The 19,078-nt window shown below is 56.6% G+C and overlaps 1 protein-coding gene across 9 annotated transcripts in view; it reads right to left on the bottom strand.

Annotated features, from left to right (window-relative positions):
• CACNA1C (calcium voltage-gated channel subunit alpha1 C) overlaps window positions 1-19,078 on the bottom strand; it is a 553,842-nt gene that overhangs the window by 58,351 nt on the left and 476,413 nt on the right. For 5 of the 9 annotated variants that reach the window (XM_073650389.1, XM_073650392.1, XM_073650387.1 and 2 more), the window contains exons 28-30: window positions 17,425-17,583; window positions 17,225-17,335; window positions 891-974 (exon numbers count right to left, since the gene is read on the bottom strand). In XM_073650389.1, coding sequence (XP_073506490.1) covers window positions 891-974; window positions 17,225-17,335; window positions 17,425-17,583 — 354 coding nt within the window. Of the gene's footprint in view, window positions 1-347; window positions 432-890; window positions 975-17,224; window positions 17,336-17,424; window positions 17,584-19,078 lie in introns of all 9 variants that reach the window. The other 4 variants (XM_073650390.1, XM_073650388.1, XM_073650395.1 and 1 more) reach the window with 2 other exon arrangements.

The following is a 19,078-nucleotide window of genomic DNA, read 5'->3' as shown; positions in this document are numbered from 1 at the left end:
GTTAATGGGAATTTATTGCTGTGTGTGAGGATGGCAGCGGAAAGTCCGAGGGACGTGTGTGGGCACTTTTTCTCTGGATGTTCACGCCGTCCGTCTGTGACTGGCAGCTGTACTGACCCTCATGCCAGCCCCGTCCTCCTATACAGCGCATCTCATGCCAGAAGGAGTTTATGCAACAGTCAAGTTCCTATGTAATCCAAGGGGAAAATAAATGTAAAATAAGAAAAAAATAAATAAATAAATAAAAAAAAAGTAAAAATAGACTAAAAAGAAATAACGGAAGAGGAAAGACAAACAGGGGCGGGAGGTGATGCAGCCACAGTCACGGACAGAGGCGAATTACTTACGTTTAGTTCGGTGATTGCAATATCAACAATGCTACCCACTACTATGAGTGCATCAAATGTATTCCATGCATCACAGAAATAATGCTGATGACAGCCCAGGAGGAGAGGAGGGAGGACGGAGAAGAGAGAAAAAGAGAGAGAGAGAGACAAATCAAAGAAAAGGAAAAAGAAAAAGTGTGAACAAGGGAGAGAATGAAAAGAAAAGAGTAAAAAAAGAAGGAAAAGTTAAGAGGCATTACACTGACACGTCCGGTCTCCTCTCGTGTTCGGCCGCCGGGGGGGTGACCCTGCTTATCGGGAAGAGACGAGGGAGAGAAAAAACCCCATTCGGCCCCCCGGACGCAGGGCGTCCTGGAGCTTTTCCCTTCCCTCTCTCCCTTCTCCCTGGGGGGAGGGGGGGGTCTGAGAAAAGCAAAACTGAAATCAAAGTAAACTGCTGGTGAGAATATTGGGGTAGAGAAGCGCCCAAGTCAGCATGGAGGAGGAGAGAGAGAAGGGGAGTGCGGAGGGTGTGAGGACAGACACCTGCCCCGATATACTTACATTCGTCTCGCTGAGAATGACGTCTACTACGCTGCCAATGACGATCAGAAAATCAAAGACATTCCAAGGGTCACTAAAATAACCCTACATAGGGGAGTCGGGAGGCAAGGCAAGGTGGGGAATTAAAAAGGATGGTTAGACAGACTCAAATACAGCAGCACATCCCCCCTCGATGCCAGCAGAGCGTGCCCCATAAAGCAGTGCAGACCCTCCTGGCAGGGACAGGGTCAGTGACCATCCCTCCACCCCCCCATGTAAAGCAGGACATCCCGACACAATAGTGGGGCCCCCTCACGTGTACCAGCAGGGGACCCCAGTACCAAGCGAGCCTCCCAGTCCTGGATTCACAGTGGTAGGTGCACAAGAGAAATTATCACATTAGCCGGGAGGGAAGTCGTAGGGACCAAGTGTAGAGGAGGCTGGAGGTTGTAGTGTGCGTGTTGGAGGATAGGAGTTGTGTGGCTAAATCACCCGCACATGTGGTGGTCAACGGGAGCGAAAACCTGCAGCCATTGCCCAGCACACGTGGTTGAGGTCTGGTCTCGCCCTCTTAGGTCCAGAACGTTCAAGGTTTTATATACAGTTGTATGAAATATATGTTATCTTCAGGGGTGGACATAGGACATGAGCCCGGTAGGTGAGGGGGCCGACGACCACCTTCAATGTAGCTTCCGACTGTCTATTACATTGCATTACTCAATTATAAGAGATTAGGGGCCCATATTGTGTTCCTGCACAGGGGCCCTCCGCTGTCAGCCCCAGGTTATCCCCGCGGCCCCTGCGCTCACCACTCTGGGGGCCAGCCTCCATGATATGACCCTGCCTAAGCCCCCCTGTCCTAGGCATTAGGGGCAGCATCGTGCTCTGCGCTCCAGCCCTCTGTGTATAAGAAGCCATAGGGAGCACGGCACCCGGCTTTAGATTATAGTGCCCATAGGGGGACGCTACATTTTCAGGATTTTTTTGTGAGGGTGGAAACCCGCTGTGATTCATCAATTCTAAAGCTAAAATGACAACATACAATAACATTAAAGCGCATGAGGGACATAAACATGGAAATGCATGGAAATACCCCTCCTCTATAGGCCCAGCGACAATACAGGGGGATCAGATATGTAGATGGGGGGCCGTGGATCCTGAGATGCACAGAGTCCTGGGAATAATCTGCTGGGGCAGAAAATAATTGCAGCTCGGCTTCCCCTTAATGGTGCGTTCAAGAACATCAAATGCGTTTTTTCATGCAGTTTTTAAAGCCAAAGACAGAAGTCTATTAAAATAAAATTGGAAATATAAAAGGAGGACGAGCACGTCTCCGGCCTGATGGGTTCACGTCTGACTTTGGTGCAAAATAGCTGCATATGTGATTCATTTTCCTGCTGTTTCTGTCTGTCTTTTTCTCTCCTGAACGATCATCGTACATGAAATATGATTAGATTTCATCTGAGAGGAGAGATGATATGGCTGGAGTCTGACGGGACGGGAATCTGCTGGCAGCACAGTCTGAACAGCATCAAGCAGCCTGTAGTGTCTTGTAATGCATGCAAGCTGCAGAAGGAGAATGGCTCTAAAAAAGCACAGCAGGTATTCAGCCTCCCAGGTCCAGCGCAGGCTCCCCACCGCTGCTTGTGTCTCGTGTGTTTTGGCTGCAGCAGTGACATCAAGTTGACAGTGCTCACCACCGCTGCAGCCAATCATACGAGACCCGAGCAGCGGCGGGGAACCTGTGGTGGACCCGGGAAAGGCGAGTACCTGCGCTATTTGTTACTTTAGAGCATTTGGGGTCCACTTTCCTGAAATGTTTGATATCACACTGTGCACACAAAGCACTAGACATGGACAGCGCTCAGTCCTACAGATATTAGGGTGTCCTGCGATGATCATGATTGCGGAAATGTCAATGTTTTTTCACCCAGGGATGAATCATGTGACATATACAGTATATACAGAGATGGACATGGGTTCAGCACACAGACTTCAGGTGTCCTGGTCTGAACCGGCGGTACCACACTTCTACTGCAGACTGCGCTGAGCGGTTCAGCCAAGCGTATTGGTGATGCTGGGACTTATGGTGCCACCCAGTCAGGGAGTCTGTATTCTGAAGAGCAGCTTATTAGCAGGTTTACTAGCTCCCTGATGTGAGCTTTGGCCGGACCACGCCGTATTTAAACTCCCAGCATTTTCCTAGGAGGTGTCAGATAAGCATTTTTTGACCCTACTCTGGTCTCCTATGCTGCTGACCTGGCTTTATGATACACATTGCTGACCCAGGACTGTCTTAACCCTCCATTTGCCTCTCCTCAGCTATCTCCTGACCTCATCCCTTCTGATTTTGTTGTGTACCTACACTCTTTTGATTTTTACCCAGTGGGTTAACTGTCCTTTGCCAACTCGCTCCACTGGCCAGCAGCCACTCCATGATGTAACTGTCCTTTGCCAACTCGCTCCACTGGCCAGCAGCCACTCCATGATGTAACTCAGGGGCCCCTTTAGTAAAGCCAGACCCCTATAAAGGGATTAAAGGGTGTAAGTCAGGGTCCACTGGAACCGGCTATGTAAAGTGGCTATAGTAAAGTCTGTCCGTGGAAGCCCTATCCAGAGCTGCTGGGCTTACACGTAGTCCTAAAAGGACCAAAATTCTGACCCGTGCAGTATTGGGCTATGTAATCAGGGCTGGCAGTCAGAAGGATCACCTGTTGGGTTTATCATATGTTCGGGCTATTGATTATACAGCGGCTAGTTACACATTGTAGATGGCTGCTAGAGACGTACACAAGCCTCTCAATGCTGGGTCCTATTTCTGCTGCCGCTCTCCGAGGTGCTGAACTCGCCCACAAACAACGTATAACCGATGCATGAGAGGCGATGTACAGTATATACTGTATACTCCTCAATACTGACATTACAGTCACTGGTCTGCAGATGATGAAAAATGGAAACAACATTTGGAAACCTCTGGATGTATCCAGTCCACCAGAGTCTGAGCCTCGTGCAGAAATCCCGGCACCTCCGGCCTCGGCTGCTGTCACTGAGACTCTTAATGGTCGTCTGAGGAAAGTTCTGCCGCTGAATGCACAAATCATCAGGATCCGCTGCCGGCAGCTCCTGTGTAATCACCGACCAATAAAGTCCCCAATGTGATCGATGGAGACAAGTCCGGAGACGCTGCAGCCACGGGAGCAGGTTCAGGCCACGCAGCATCAGCAACATGGGGTTGTCGTGTTGAGAAATGGCTCCTTGGACTCTTTGGCGAAATGGCAGCACCATTGGTTCCACCGCAAAATCGATGTAATGCTAAGCTGTTACTGCACCTGTGAATGAAGAGTAGAGGGGTCCGGCTACTGGACATTATGCCACCCCACACCATAATCCGGGGAGTAGGAAGGGTGTGACATTCCTTCGTGAAGAACTCGTCATGACGTTGCCCACATGGACTCCAGATGGAGACCGGATGCTGGAATGGAGGTCTTTGCTCTTCAGCGATAGGTCCTACTTCTGTCCTGGACACAATAATGGCCTGGAGACTATATGGGCAACGCCAAGAAGAAGCCATCACGAGGGAGCATCCTACTGGTCCTACTCTCAGGATTATGGTGTGAGGGGCATAAGGCATAGTTGCCGAACCCCTCTAGTCTTTATTTCATAACAGCTTGGTGTTATATTGATTTGATGGTAGAACCAGCGGTGCGGCCATTTCTCCAAAGTGTCCCAGGAGCCGTCCCTAGATGACAACCCCAGACCGCATGTTCCGCGTCCTACTGTGAGCAGCCTGCATGGCATAAACCTTCTCCCGTGGCTGCAGCGTCTCCAGACTTGTCTCTATTGAGCACATCGCAGACATCATTGGTCGGTGATTACACAGGAGCTGCCGGCAGCGTCTCCGGACTTGTCTCCATCGAGCACATCGCAGACATCATTGGTCGGCAATCACACAGGAGCTGCCGGCAGCATCTCTGGACTTGTCTCCATCGAGCACATCGCAGACATCATTGGTCGGCAATCACACAGGAGCTGCCGGCAGCGTCTCCGGACTTGTCTCCATCGAGCACATCGCAGACATCATTGGTCGGTGATTACACAGGAGCTGCCGGCAGCGTCTCCGGACTTGTCTGCGATGTGCTCGATGGAGATATCATTGGTCGGTGATTACACTGGAGCTGCCGGCAGCGTCTCCGGACTTGTCTGCGATGTGCTCGATGGAGATATCATTGGTCGGTGATTACACAGGAGCTGCCGGCAGCGTCTCCGGACTTGTCTGCGATGTGCTCGATGGAGATATCATTGGTCGGTGATTACACTGGAGCTGCCGGCAGCGTCTCCGGACTTGTCTGCGATGTGCTCGATGGAGATATCATTGGTCGGTGATTACACAGGAGCTGCCGGCAGCGTCTCCGGACTTGTCTGCGATGTGCTCAATGGAGATATCATTGGTCGGTGATTACACAGGAGCTGCCGGCAGCGTCTCCGGACTTGTCTGCGATGTGCTCGATGGAGATATCATTGGTCGGTGATTACACAGGAGCTGCCGGCAGCGTCTCCGGACTTGTCTGCGATGTGCTCGATGGAGATATCATTGGTCGGTGATTACACAGGAGCTGCCGGCAGCGTCTCCGGACTTGTCTGCGATGTGCTCAATGGAGATATCATTGGTCGGTGATTACACAGGAGCTGCCGGCAGTGTCTCCGGACTTGTCTGCGATGTGCTCAATGGAGATATCATTGGTCGGTGATTACACAGGAGCTGCCGGCAGCGTCTCCGGACTTGTCTGCGATGTGCTCGATGGAGATATCATTGGTCGGTGATTACACAGGAGCTGCCGGCAGTGTCTCCGGACTTGTCTGCGATGTGCTCAATGGAGATATCATTGGTCGGTGATTACACAGGAGCTGCCGGCAGCGTCTCCGGACTTGTCTGCGATGTGCTCGATGGAGATATCATTGGTCGGTGATTACACAGGAGCTGCCGGCAGCGTCTCCGGACTTGTCTGCGATGTGCTCGATGGAGATATCATTGGTCGGTGATTACACAGGAGCTGCCGGCAGCGTCTCCGGACTTGTCTGCGATGTGCTCAATGGAGATATCATTGGTCGGTGATTACACAGGAGCTGCCGGCAGCGTCTCCGGACTTGTCTCCATCGAGCACATCGCAGACATCATTGGTCGGTGATTACACAGGAGCTCCCGGCAGCGGCTCCGGATGATTTGTGCATTCAGCGGCAGAACCTTTCCCAGACGACCATTAATGACCTCAGTGACAGCAGCCGAGGCTTGAGGTGCCGGGATTTCTGCAAGAGGCTCAGACTCCAGACTGAAAAACTTCAGATGGTTTGTAAATTTTGTTTCTATTTTTCTTCATTTGCAGATTAATAACTGGTCATTATCCTGCGGTCTCCATCATTCCACCGCTTTTCCTTCTTGGTGCTGTAATCAGTGTTCAGGAGAGGACATACACCTATGAGAAGGCACAAGAAACTGCATCAAACCTGGAAGATGAGGCCACGTGCGAGATGGAGATAGTGACCAGTCCTGAGCAATGATGTAAGAAAGCAGCAGATACGCCTCATCTTGTCCTGTTCTGACGTCTTTCACGCTTTTATCTATGGGGATGTCTGGTCGCCACTTATCTCACCCCAGCTCTATCATTGCATGCTCGTTGGGGGCGACACGAGTATAACTGTGCTCAGATTTACTGTATATCGTGGGCTCTGATACAATATTTACAGACACCCCCTCACTATACGGATCCTGCGCTACGTCTGCAAGTGCATTAGTGCCTGTAATGACAAGCGTCTACCACAGGATGGCACCGTGGCCACAGATACCGGGGAACCTGCCATTTATGGTGTGTAACTAGCAGCAGAGATCCATGTACTCTGTTACATTCTGCCCTTTCAAATCTCTTGCTGTCAGTGAGTAGGAACATTGTAATATCCATGCTTTTCCAGCTGAGTAAATAGCAGCTATGCAGTGGGACACGACCGGGGCACGATCAGGACACGACCAGGGCACGAACAGGACACGACCAGGGCACGATCAGGACACGACCAGGGCACGATCAGGACACGACCAGGGCACGAACAAGACACGACCAGGGCACGAACAAGACACGACCAGGGCACGAACAAGACACAACCAGGGCACGAACAAGACACAACCAGGGCACGATCAGGACACGACCAGAGCACGATCAGGACACGACCAGAGCACGATCAGGACACGACCAGAGCACGATCAGGACACGACCAGAGCACGATCAGGACACAACCAGGGCACGATCAGGACACGGCCAGGGCACGAACAAGACACAACCAGGGCACGATCAGGACACGACCAGGGCACAATCAGGACACGACCAGAGCACGATCAGGACACGACCAGAGCACGATCAGGACACGACCAGGGCACGATCAGGACACGGCCAGGGCACGAACAAGACACGACCAGGGCACGATCAGGACACGACCAGAGCACGATCAGGACACGACCAGGGCACGAACAAGACACGACCAGGGCACGATCAGGACACGACCAGGGCACGATCAGGACATGACCAGAGCACGATCAGGACACGACCAGAGCACGAACAAGACACGACCAGGGCACGAACAAGACACGACCAGAACACGATCAGGACACGACCAGAGCACGATCAGGACACGACCAGGGCACGAACAAGACACGACCAGGGCACGATCAGGACACGACCAGGGCACGATCAGGACATGACCAGAGCACGATCAGGACACGACCAGGGCACGATCAGGACACGACCAGAGCACGATCAGGACACGACCAGGGCACGAACAAGACACAACCAGGGCACGAACAAGACACGACCAGGGCACGATCAGGACACGGCCAGGGCACGATCAGGACACGACCAGGGCACAATCAGGACACGACCAGAGCACGATCAGGACACGACCAGAGCACGATCAGGACACGACCAGGGCACGATCAGGACACGGCCAGGGCACGAACAAGACACGACCAGGGCACGATCAGGACACGACCAGAGCACGATCAGGACACGACCAGGGCACGAACAAGACACGACCAGGGCACGATCAGGACACGACCAGGGCACGATCAGGACATGACCAGAGCACGATCAGGACACGACCAGAGCACGAACAAGACACGACCAGGGCACGAACAAGACACGACCAGAACACGATCAGGACACGACCAGAGCACGATCAGGACACGACCAGGGCACGAACAAGACACGACCAGGGCACGATCAGGACACGACCAGGGCACGATCAGGACACGACCAGAGCACGATCAGGACACGACCAGGGCACGATCAGGACACGACCAGAGCACGATCAGGACACGACCAGGGCACGAACAAGACACAACCAGGGCACGAACAAGACACGACCAGGGCACGATCAGGACACGGCCAGGGCACGATCAGGACACGGCCAGGGCACGATCAGGACACGGCCAGGGCACGATCAGGACACGACCAGGGCACGATCAGGACACGACCAGGGCACGATCAGGACACGACCAGGGCACGATCAGGACACGACCAGGGCACGATCAGGACACGATCAGTACATGACCAGGGCCCGACCGCACGATCAGGGCCCGATCAGGGCACGGCCAGGGCACGAACAGGACACGACCAGGGCCCGATCAGGACACAGCCAGGGCACGATCAGGACACGACCAGGGCACGATCAGGACACGACCAGGGCCCGATCAGGACACAGCCAGGGCCCGATCAGGACACGACCAGGGCACGATCAGGACACGACCAGGGCACGATCAGGACACGACCAGGGCACGATCAGGACACGACCAGGGCACGATCAGGACACGACCAGGGCACGATCAGGACACGACCAGGGCACGATCAGGACACAACCAGGGCACGAACAAGACACAACCAGTGCACGAACAAGACACAACCAGGGCACGAACAAGACACAACCAGGGCACGATCAGGACACGACCAGAGCACGATCAGGACACGGCCAGGGCACGATCAGGACACGGCCAGAGCACGATCAGGACACGGCCAGGGCACGAACAAGACACAACCAGGGCACGATCAGGACACGACCAGAGCACGATCAGGACACGACCAGGGCACGATCAGGACACGACCAGGGCACGATCAGGACACGGCCAGGGCACGATCAGGACACGACCAGGGCACGATCAGGACACGACCAGGGCACGATCAGGACACGACCAGGGCACGATCAGGACACGACCAGAGCACGATCAGGACACGACCAGGGCACGATCAGGACACGACCAGGGCACGATCAGGACACGGCCAAGGCACGATCAGGACACGGCCAGGGCACGATCAGGACACGGCCAGGGCACGATCAGGACACGACCAGGGCACGATCAGGACACGACCAGGGCACGATCAGGACACGACCAGGGCACGATCAGGACACGATCAGTACATGACCAGGGCCCGACCGCACGATCAGGGCCCGATCAGGGCACGGCCAGGGCACGAACAGGACACGACCAGGGCCCGATCAGGACACAGCCAGGGCACGATCAGGACACGACCAGGGCACGATCAGGACACGACCAGGGCACGATCAGGACACGGCCAGTGCACGATCAGGACACAGCCAGGGCACGATCAGGACACGACCAGGGCACGATCAGGACACGGCCAGGGCCCGACCGCACGACCAGGGCACGACCAGGACACGACCAGGGCACGATCAGGACACGACCAGGGCACGACCAGGACACGACCAGGGCACGATCAGGACACGACCAGGGCACGATCAGGACACGACCAGGGCACGATCAGGACACGACCAGGGCACGACCAGGGCACGATCAGGACACGATCAGGACACGACCAGGGCCTGACCGTACGACCAGGGCCCAATCAGGACACGGCCAGGGCACGATCAGGACACGACCAGGGCACGATCAGGACACGACCAGGGCACGATCAGGACACAATCTGGACACGACCAGGACACGATCAGTACACGACCAGGGCCCGACCGCACGACCAGGGCCCGATCAGTACACGACCAGGGCACGATCAGAACACGACCAGGGCACGATCAGGACACAATCAGGACACGACCAGGGCACGATCAGGACACGACCAGGGCACGATCAGGACACGACCAGGGCACGATCAGGACACGACCAGGGCCCGACCGCACGACCAGGGCCCGATCAGGACACGGCCAGGGCACGAACAGGACACGGCCAGGGCACGATCAGGACACGACCAGGGCACGATCAGGACACGACCAGGGCCCGACCGCACGACCAGGGCCCGATCAGGACACGGCCAGGGCATGAACAGGACACGATCAGGACACAACCAGGGCCCGACTGCACGACCAGGGCCCGATCAGGACACAGCCAGGGCCCGATCAGGACACGATCAGGGCACGATCAGGACACGGCCAGGGCACGATCAGGACACGACCAGGGCACGATCAGGACACGACCAGGGCACGATCAGGACACGACCAGGGCCCGACCGCACGACCAGGGCCCTATCAGGACACGGCCAGGGCACGATCAGGACACGACCAGGGCACGATCAGGACACGACCAGGGCACGATCAGGACACGACCAGGGCACGATCAGGACACGACCAGGGCCCGATCAGGACACGGCCAGGGCCCAAACCGGACACGGCCAGGGCACGATCAGGACACGACCAGGGCCCAAACCGGACACGACCAGGGTACGATCAGGACACGGCCACGGCCCAAACCGGACACGACCAGGGCACGATCAGGACACGACCAGGGCACGATCAGGACACGGCCAGGACCCGATCAGGACACGGCCAGGGCCCAAACCGGACACGGCCAGGGCACGATCAGGACACGACCAGGGCACGATCAGGACACGACCAGGGCCCGACCGCACGACCAGGGCCCGATCAGGACACGGCCAGGGCACGATCAGGACACGATCAGGACACGACCAGGGCACGATCAGGACACGACCAGGGCACGATCAGGACACGACCAGGGCACGATCAGGACACGACCAGGGCCCGATCAGGACACGGCCAGGGCCCAAACCGGACACGGCCAGGGCACGATCAGGACACGACCAGGACCCAAACCGGACACGACCAGGGTACGATCAGGACACGACCAGGGCCCAAACCGGACACGACCAGGGCCCGATCAGGACACGGCCACGGCCCAAACCGGACACGACCAGGGCACGATCAGGACACGACCAGGGCACGATCAGGACACGACCAGGGCCCGATCAGGACACGGCCAGGGCCCAAACCGGACACGACCAGGGCCCGATCAGGACACGGCCAGGGCACGATCAGGACACGGCCAGTGCACGAACAGGACACGACCAGGGCACGATCAGGACACAGCCAGGGCCCGATCAGGACACGGCCAGGGCACGATCAGGACACGGCCAGGGCACGATCAGGACACGGCCAGGGCACGATCAGGACACGACCAGGGCACGATCAGGACACGACCAGGGCACGATCAGGACACGACCAGGGCACGATCAGGACACGACCAGGGCCCGATCAGGACACGGCCAGGGCACGATCAGGACATGACCAGGGCACGATCAGGACACGACCAGGGCCCGACCGCACGACCAGGGCCCGATCAGGACACGACCAGGGCACGAACAGGACATGGACAGGACACGACCAGGGCACGATCAGGACACGACCAGGGCACGAACAGGACACGACCAGGGCACGAACAGGACACAATCTGGACACGACCAGGGCACGATCAGGACACGACCAGGGCCCGACCGCACGACCAGGGCCCGATCAGGACACGACCAGGGCACGAACAGGAAATGGACAGGACACGACCAGGGCACGATCAGGACACGACCAGGGCACGAACAGGACACGACCAGGGCACGAACAGGACACAATCTGGACACGACCAGGGCACGATCAGGGCACGACTAGGCCACAATCGGGACACGATCAGGACACGTCCACGACTGCACCAGGACACGTCCACGACTTGATCAGGAAACGACCAGGACATGATAATGACACGATGAGGACAAAATCACGACTCGACCAGGACGTGTACATGACATGATGAGGGCACGACCAGGACACGATCCGGAAATGACCAGGACACGATGAGGGCACGATAAGAAAGCGACCAGGACACAATAAGGACACGATCAGGAAACGACCAGGACATGATAACGACACGATGAGGGCACGATCAGGACAAAATCACGACTCGACCAGGAAACGACCAGGACATGATCAGGAAACGACCAGGACACAATAAGGACACGATCAGGAAACGACCAGGACACAACCAGAGCACGATAAGGGCACAACCAGGAGATCTCAGCATCTCGATATCTATCAATATGTTCCCAATCACTGAAAGTAAGCCGAGAAACCCCCAGTCTGTGCCCCGTAACTGTCTGTGCCCCATTATTTGGGAAGCCCTTCTCTGACCCTGATGTGGTGGCATAGAAATCTGCAAGCTGCCGAGTGCGTTTAGTACAGTGATTGCTATATGAGGTCGGCATCCTGTGTATTAGGAGCAGGAAGGACGGAATCAAAATGTCTGTGTATTGGGGGCTCGGTGTCCCAGTGTCTGTACATTGGAGGGTTGGTGTCTTGATGTCTGTGTATCGGGGGAGTCAGTGTCTGTGTATCGGGGTGTCTGTGTATTGGGGGGATCAGTGACTGTATCGGGGGGATCAGTGACTGTATCGGGGGGTTCAGTGACTGTGTATCGGGGTGGTCGGTGTCTCTGTATCGGGGGGGATCAGTGACTGTGTATCGGGGGGGATCAGTGACTGTATCGGGGGGGTCGGTGTCTGTGTATTGGGGGGGATCAGTGACTGTATCGGGGGGATCAGTGACTGTGTATCGGGGGGGTCGGTGTCTGTGTATCGGGGGGGATCAGTGACTGTATCGGGGGGATCAGTGACTGTGTATTGGGGGGTCTGTGTATTGGGGGGGTCTTTGTGTATCGGGGGCGTCGGTGTCTGTGTGTCGGGGTCGCTGTCTGTGTATCGTGGGGTCTGTGTCTGTGTATCGGGGGGGGTCTTTGTCTGTGTATCGGGGGGTCTCTGTATCGGGGGGATCTGTGTCTGTGTATCGGTGTCTGTGTATCGGGGGGGTCTGTGTCTGTGCATCAGGGGGTCTGTGTCTGTGTATCGGGGGGTCTGTGTCTGTGTATCGGGGGGTCGCTGTCTGTGTCTCAGTGGCTCAGTGTCTGTGCATCGTGGGGTCTGTGTCTGTGTATCGGGGGGTTGGTGTCTGTGTGTCAGGGGGTTGGTGTCTGTGTATCGGGGGTCTGTGTCTGTGCATCGTGGGGTCTGTGTCTGTGTATCGGGGGGTCGCTGTCTGTGTCTCAGTGGCTCTGTGTCTGTGTATCGTGGGGTCGGTGTCTGTGCATCGTGGGGTCTGTGTCTGTGTATCGGGGGGTCGGTGTCTGTGCATCGTGGGGTCTGTGTCTGTGTATCGGGGGGTTGGTGTCTGTGTGTCAGGGGGTCGTTGTCTGTGTATGGGGGGTCTGTGTCTGCATCGTGGGGTCGGTGTCTGTGTATCGGGGGGTCGGTGTCTGTGTATCGGGGGGTCTGTGTCTGTGTATCGGGGGGTCTGTGTCTGTGTATCAGGGGGGTCTGTGTCTGTGTATCGGGGGGTCTGTGTCTGTGCATCGTGGGGTCTGTGTCTGTGTATCAGGGGGGTCTGTGTCTGTGCATCGTGGGGTCTGTGTCTGTGTATCGGGGGGTCGGTGTCTGTGTGTCGGGGGGTCGGTGTCTGTGTATCAGGGGGTCGGTGTCTGTGTATCAGGGGGTCGGTGTCTGTGTATCGAGGGGTCTGTGTCTGTGCATCGTGGGGTCTGTGTCTGTGTATCGGGGGGTTGGTGTCTGTGGGTCAGGGGGTCGGTATCTGTGTATCGGGGGGTCTGTGTCTGTGCATCGTGGGGTCTGTGTCTGTGTATCGGGGGGTCGGTGTCTGTGTATCGGGGGGTCTGTGTCTGTGCATCGTGGGGTCTGTGTCTGTGTATCAGGGGGGTCTGTGTCTGTGTATCGGGGGTGTGGATATATAATGGGAGTTGCAGGTTATGGAGTTAGGAAATAATACAGAGTTAGATAGAGATCAGCATTTGTCAGATCCTGGAAAAGGAGCAAAATTATTAGCATGAGCAGCGGGAATAAAGTTGGTCCATGGTTTGCTGGACTGATCTGCAAACAAGACCGACCTGTAAAAAACATCTGCACATATTTAACTGCTGACATTCACTCCTCCACCACCAGGGGGCAGGACAGCAGCTCCACCCTGCGTGTCACATGCACAGTGATCAGGACGGGGAATGTGATCGTCTCCTGATACATCCCCCATTGGGTCCTGCCGAGGCAGAAATAAGAACCAATAAGAGTGAGATAAATGTAGAACTACAGAGACCAGAATGCACTGCAGGAGAACCGTCCAGAACCAGTGTTATAATGGAGGATATCAAGGGGACTGGGTTTTTTGTGATCAAGGGCTTATTCACTTTGGAATAAGTATGAGACCCTTCCAGGGATGCAACCAGACGAGGTGCAGAGGGGCCGTCCTCAGAGGGGCCGTCCTCAGAGGGGCCGTCCTCAGCGGGGCCGTCCTCGGATGGGCCGTCCTCAGCGGGGCAATCCTCGGAGGGGCCGTCCTCAGAGGGGCCGTCCTCAGCGGGGCCGTCCTCAGAGGGGCCGTCCTCAGAGGGGCCGTCCTCAGCGGGGCCGTCCTCAGAGGGGCCGTCCTCAGAGGGGCCGTCCTCAGAGGGGCCGTCCTCAGCGGGGCCGTCCTCAGCGGGGCCGTCCTCAGAGGGGCCGTCCTCAGAGGGGCCGTCCTCAGCGGGGCCGTCCTCGGCGGGGCCGTCCTCGGAGGGGCCGTCCTCGGAGGGGCCGTCCTCGGAGGGGCCGTCCTCAGAGGGGCCGTCCTCAGCGGGGCCGTCACACCTGGCTTCAGAACGCTTTGCCCACAGCAGTACGACAGTCTTATAATTGGCCACAGTTGAACAGTCCCTGTTCTCTCTGACATCTTTATCACATCAGCCAATTGGTAAATAATTTAAAGATTATTTTGTCTAATCCTCAAAAAAATCCTCTGAAGTGGAACTAGGTGTTTCTGATGTGCTGTCCACCTCCTACTATAAGGTGTAATCTGTCTCTAGCAGCAAAGACCAACATGGATTACATAAAGAGGGGGCGGGTCTCTGTCTCAGTACAGAAAGCGGGGGCGGGTCTTTGTCTCGGTACAGAATGTGGGGGCGGGTCTTTGTCTCAGTACAGAATGCGGGGGCGGGTCTTTGTCTCGGTACAGAATGTGGGGGCGGGTCTTTGTCTCAGTACAGAAAGCGGGGGCGGGTCTTTGTCTCGGTACAGAATGTGGGGGCGGGTCTTTGTCTCAGTACAGAATGCGGGGGCGGGTCTTTGTCTCGGTACAGAATGCGGGGGCGGGTCTTTGTCTCGGTACAGAATGCGGGGGCGGGTCTTTGTCTCAGTACAGAATGCGGGGGCGGGTCTTTGTCTCGGTACAGAATGCGGGGGCGGGTCTTTGTCTCAGTACAGAATGTGGGGGCGGGTCTTTGTCTCGGTACAGAAAGCGGGGGCGGGTCTTTGTCTCGGTACAGAATGCGGGGGCGGGTCTTTGTCTCGGTACAGAATGCGGGGGCGGGTCTTTGTCTCAGTACAGAATGCGGGGGCGGGTCTTTGTCTCGGTACAGAATGTGGGGGCGGGTCTTTGTCTCAGTACAGAATGTGGGGGCGGGTCTTTGTCTCGGTACAGAAAGCGGGGGCGGGTCTTTGTCTCGGTACAGAATGCGGGGGCGGGTCTTTGTCTCAGTACAGAATGCGGGGGCGGGTCTTTGTCTCGGTACAGAATGTGGGGGCGGGTCTTTGTCTCGGTACAGAATGTGGGGGCGGGTCTTTGTCTCAGTACAGAATGTGGGGGCGGGTCTCTGTCTCGGTACAGAATGCGGGGGCGGGTCTTTGTCTCGGTACAGAATGTGGGGGCGGGTCTTTGTCTCGGTACAGAATGCGGGGGCGGGTCTCTGTCTCGGTACAGAATGTGGGGGCGGGTCTCTGTCTCGGTACAGAATGTGGGGGCGGGTCTCTGTCTCGGTACAGAATGTGGGGGCGGGTCTTTGTCTCGGTACAGAATGTGGGGGCGGGTCTTTGTCTCGGTACAGAAAGCGGGGGCGGGTCTTTGTCTCGGTACAGAATGTGGGGGCGGGTCTTTGTCTCGGTACAGAATGTGGGGGCGGGTCTTTGTCTCGGTACAGAAAGCGGGGGCGGGTCTTTGTCTCGGTACAGAATGCGGGGGCGGGTCTTTGTCTCGGTACAGAATGTGGGGGCGGGTCTTTGTCTCGGTACAGAATGTGGGGGCGGGTCTTTGTCTCGGTACAGAAAGCGGGGGCGGGTCTCTGTCTCGGTACAGAATGCGGGGGCGGGTCTTTGTCTCGGTACAGAATGCGGGGGCGGGTCTTTGTCTCGGTACAGAAAGCGGGGCGGGTCTTCATCTTGCGCGTTCTACCTTGTAGCGGATGGGGCAGCAGGACCGTGCTTTACTCTGGTTGTGGGTGACAGCACAGCTATGTCCTAGTACAGAGATTACATCGGGCCCCTGGAGCTGATGATGGCGGGGCCCCTCCTCACCGTGTCGCTGATCCCAGCAGCTGTAATGCATCCTGGGGCCCCGACTTCCCGGCGTCTCTACACTATAGACACTATTCCTACAAAATATGTGATGAAAACGACCGGCTCTTCTGTAAGTCCAGTCACGGACACGACGCCGGCCCCGGGGAGGACGTGAGTGCTGGTCACGGACATGAGTCATTCCTCCTATTATTGGGGACGATTACACGGGGGGCCGAGACCTCAGGACCCTTCTACCTCACACATCCGCTCAGAGATGATTGTTCTTAAAGGGACAGTCCTCTTTTATATCCTTAATAACTCCGGATCTGGTGATGGGAGATTACAGCTCCCTGGCTGCGCACCTCCACTAGCGCCCCCTGCTGGATCAGTGCCTGAGTACATAGTTCTCTGAGCTGCAGTGTATTATGGGATCTCAGATGTTGGGGGCCAGTGTGCATGCTGGTCCCTGTAGTTCTGTCCTGCAGGCCGCACTGATATGGCGGTACTACATGGTGTAGACTCGAGGAGCCGCCAGGTTCGGGAGGGGACATGCATGTATGGGAGAGATCCATGCCCCTGATTAGGGCTGATGTTGTGCTATGGGTACAGGTGCCCCGAGGGTCCCAAAGTGCTGACATAAAGCCTCTGATAATAACGGAAAGCCCCCGCCCATCCTGACGACACCCTCCGCTCCGCAGCACCTACCTTTGGCTTGAAGGCAATGAGTTTCAGGATCATCTCCACGGTGAAGAGGCCGGTGAACACCATGTTGAGGATGTTCATGGCTTCCTTGAAAGAACAGCTCTGTCCGTAGTGCTGGAATAAGGGAGGGAGAGGATCAGTGGGGGGGTCACTTACTTTTGCACCGGGTTTGCAGCTATTCCTACGGAGGAGAAGCCTCTTACCTGCATGGCCAGACAGATGGTGTTCAGCAGGATCAGCACGAACATCAGATACTCAAAGTAAGTGGAGTTGACCACGTACCACACCTTGTACTGGTACTGGTTTTTGGGTATGTACCTCCGCAGGGGACGAGCCTTCAGAGCGTACTCCACACACTGACGCTGCGGGGGAGACGGAGGACGAGATAAACGACTGGTGAGGACGGACAGTACGAGAGTCCGAAGACAAGGGGGGAAGCATATATATTCTGCCAGCAGCTGCAGACAGGGGCTGCCTAATCTCCCCGGACACCCGATTATCCAGGACCACAGCAAGAACTGACCCCCCGCACAGCTAGATAAGGGAAGGTGCGCTAGATCCACATTACAATGGCTGATAACAGAGATCAATAAGGATCTGCATCTCCCTGCGCTCATATACAAAACTATGGCTGAGAGCGTGCTCGGCCGACGGCTGTTCTTCTCATCCCCGTACACATGTACGCTCGGCCGACGGCTGTTCTTCTCATCCCCGTACACATGTACGCTCGGCCGACAGCTGTTCTTCTCATTCCCGTACACATGTACGCTCAGCCGACTGATGCTCCTCCCCACCCCCGTACACATGTACGCTCAGCCGACTGATGCTCCTCCCCACCCCCGTACACATGTACGCTCAGCCGACTGATGCTCCTCCCCACCCCCGTACACATGTACGTTCAGCCAACTGATGCTCCTCCCCACCCCCGTACACATGTACGCTCAGCCGACTGATGCCCCTCCCCACCCCCCGTACACATGTACGCTCAGCCGACTGATGCTCCTCCCCACCCCCGTACACATGTACACTCAACCCACTGATGCTCCTCCCCACCCCCGTACACATGTACGCTGAGCCGACTGATGCTCCTCCTCACCCCCGTACACATGTACGCTCAGCCAACTGATGCTCCTCCCCACCCCCGTACACATGTACGCTCAGCCGACTGATGCTCCTCCTCACCCCCGTACACATGTACGCTCAGCCAACTGATGCTCCTCCTCACCCCCGTACACATGTACGCTCAGCCAACTGATGCTCCTCCCCACCCCCGTACACATGTACGCTCAGCCGACTGATGCTCCTCCTCACCCCCGTACACATGTACACTCAGCCGACTGATGCTCCTCCTCACCCCCGTACACATGTACACTCAGTCGACTGATGCTCCTCCTCACCCCCGTACACATGTACACTCAGCCGACTGATGCTCCTCCCCACCCCCGTACACATGTACACTCAGCCGACTGATGCTCCTCCCCACCCCCGTACACATGTACGCTCAGGACTGATGCTCCACCCCACCCCTGTACACATGTACGCTCAGCCGACTGATGCTCCTCCCCACCCCCATACACATGTACACTCAGCCGACTGATGCTCCTCCCCACCCCCGTACACATGTACGCTCAGGACTGATGCTCCACCCCACCCCTGTACACATGTACGCTCAGCCGACTGATGCTCCTCCTCACCCCCGTACACATGTACACTCAGCCGACTGATGCTCCTCCTCACCCCCGTACACATGTACACTCAGTCGACTGATGCTCCTCCTCACCCCCGTACACATGTACGCTCAGCCGACTGATGCTCCTCCCCACCCCCGTACACATGTACACTCAGCCGACTGATGCT

This window comes from Phyllobates terribilis, unplaced genomic scaffold (genome assembly GCF_046119375.1).
Source record: "Phyllobates terribilis strain yellow unplaced genomic scaffold, ASM4611937v1 Scaffold_10__3_contigs__length_209671492, whole genome shotgun sequence".
Lineage (NCBI taxonomy): Eukaryota > Metazoa > Chordata > Amphibia > Anura > Dendrobatidae > Phyllobates > Phyllobates terribilis.
This window is presented reverse-complemented; position numbering and strand designations above follow the sequence as displayed.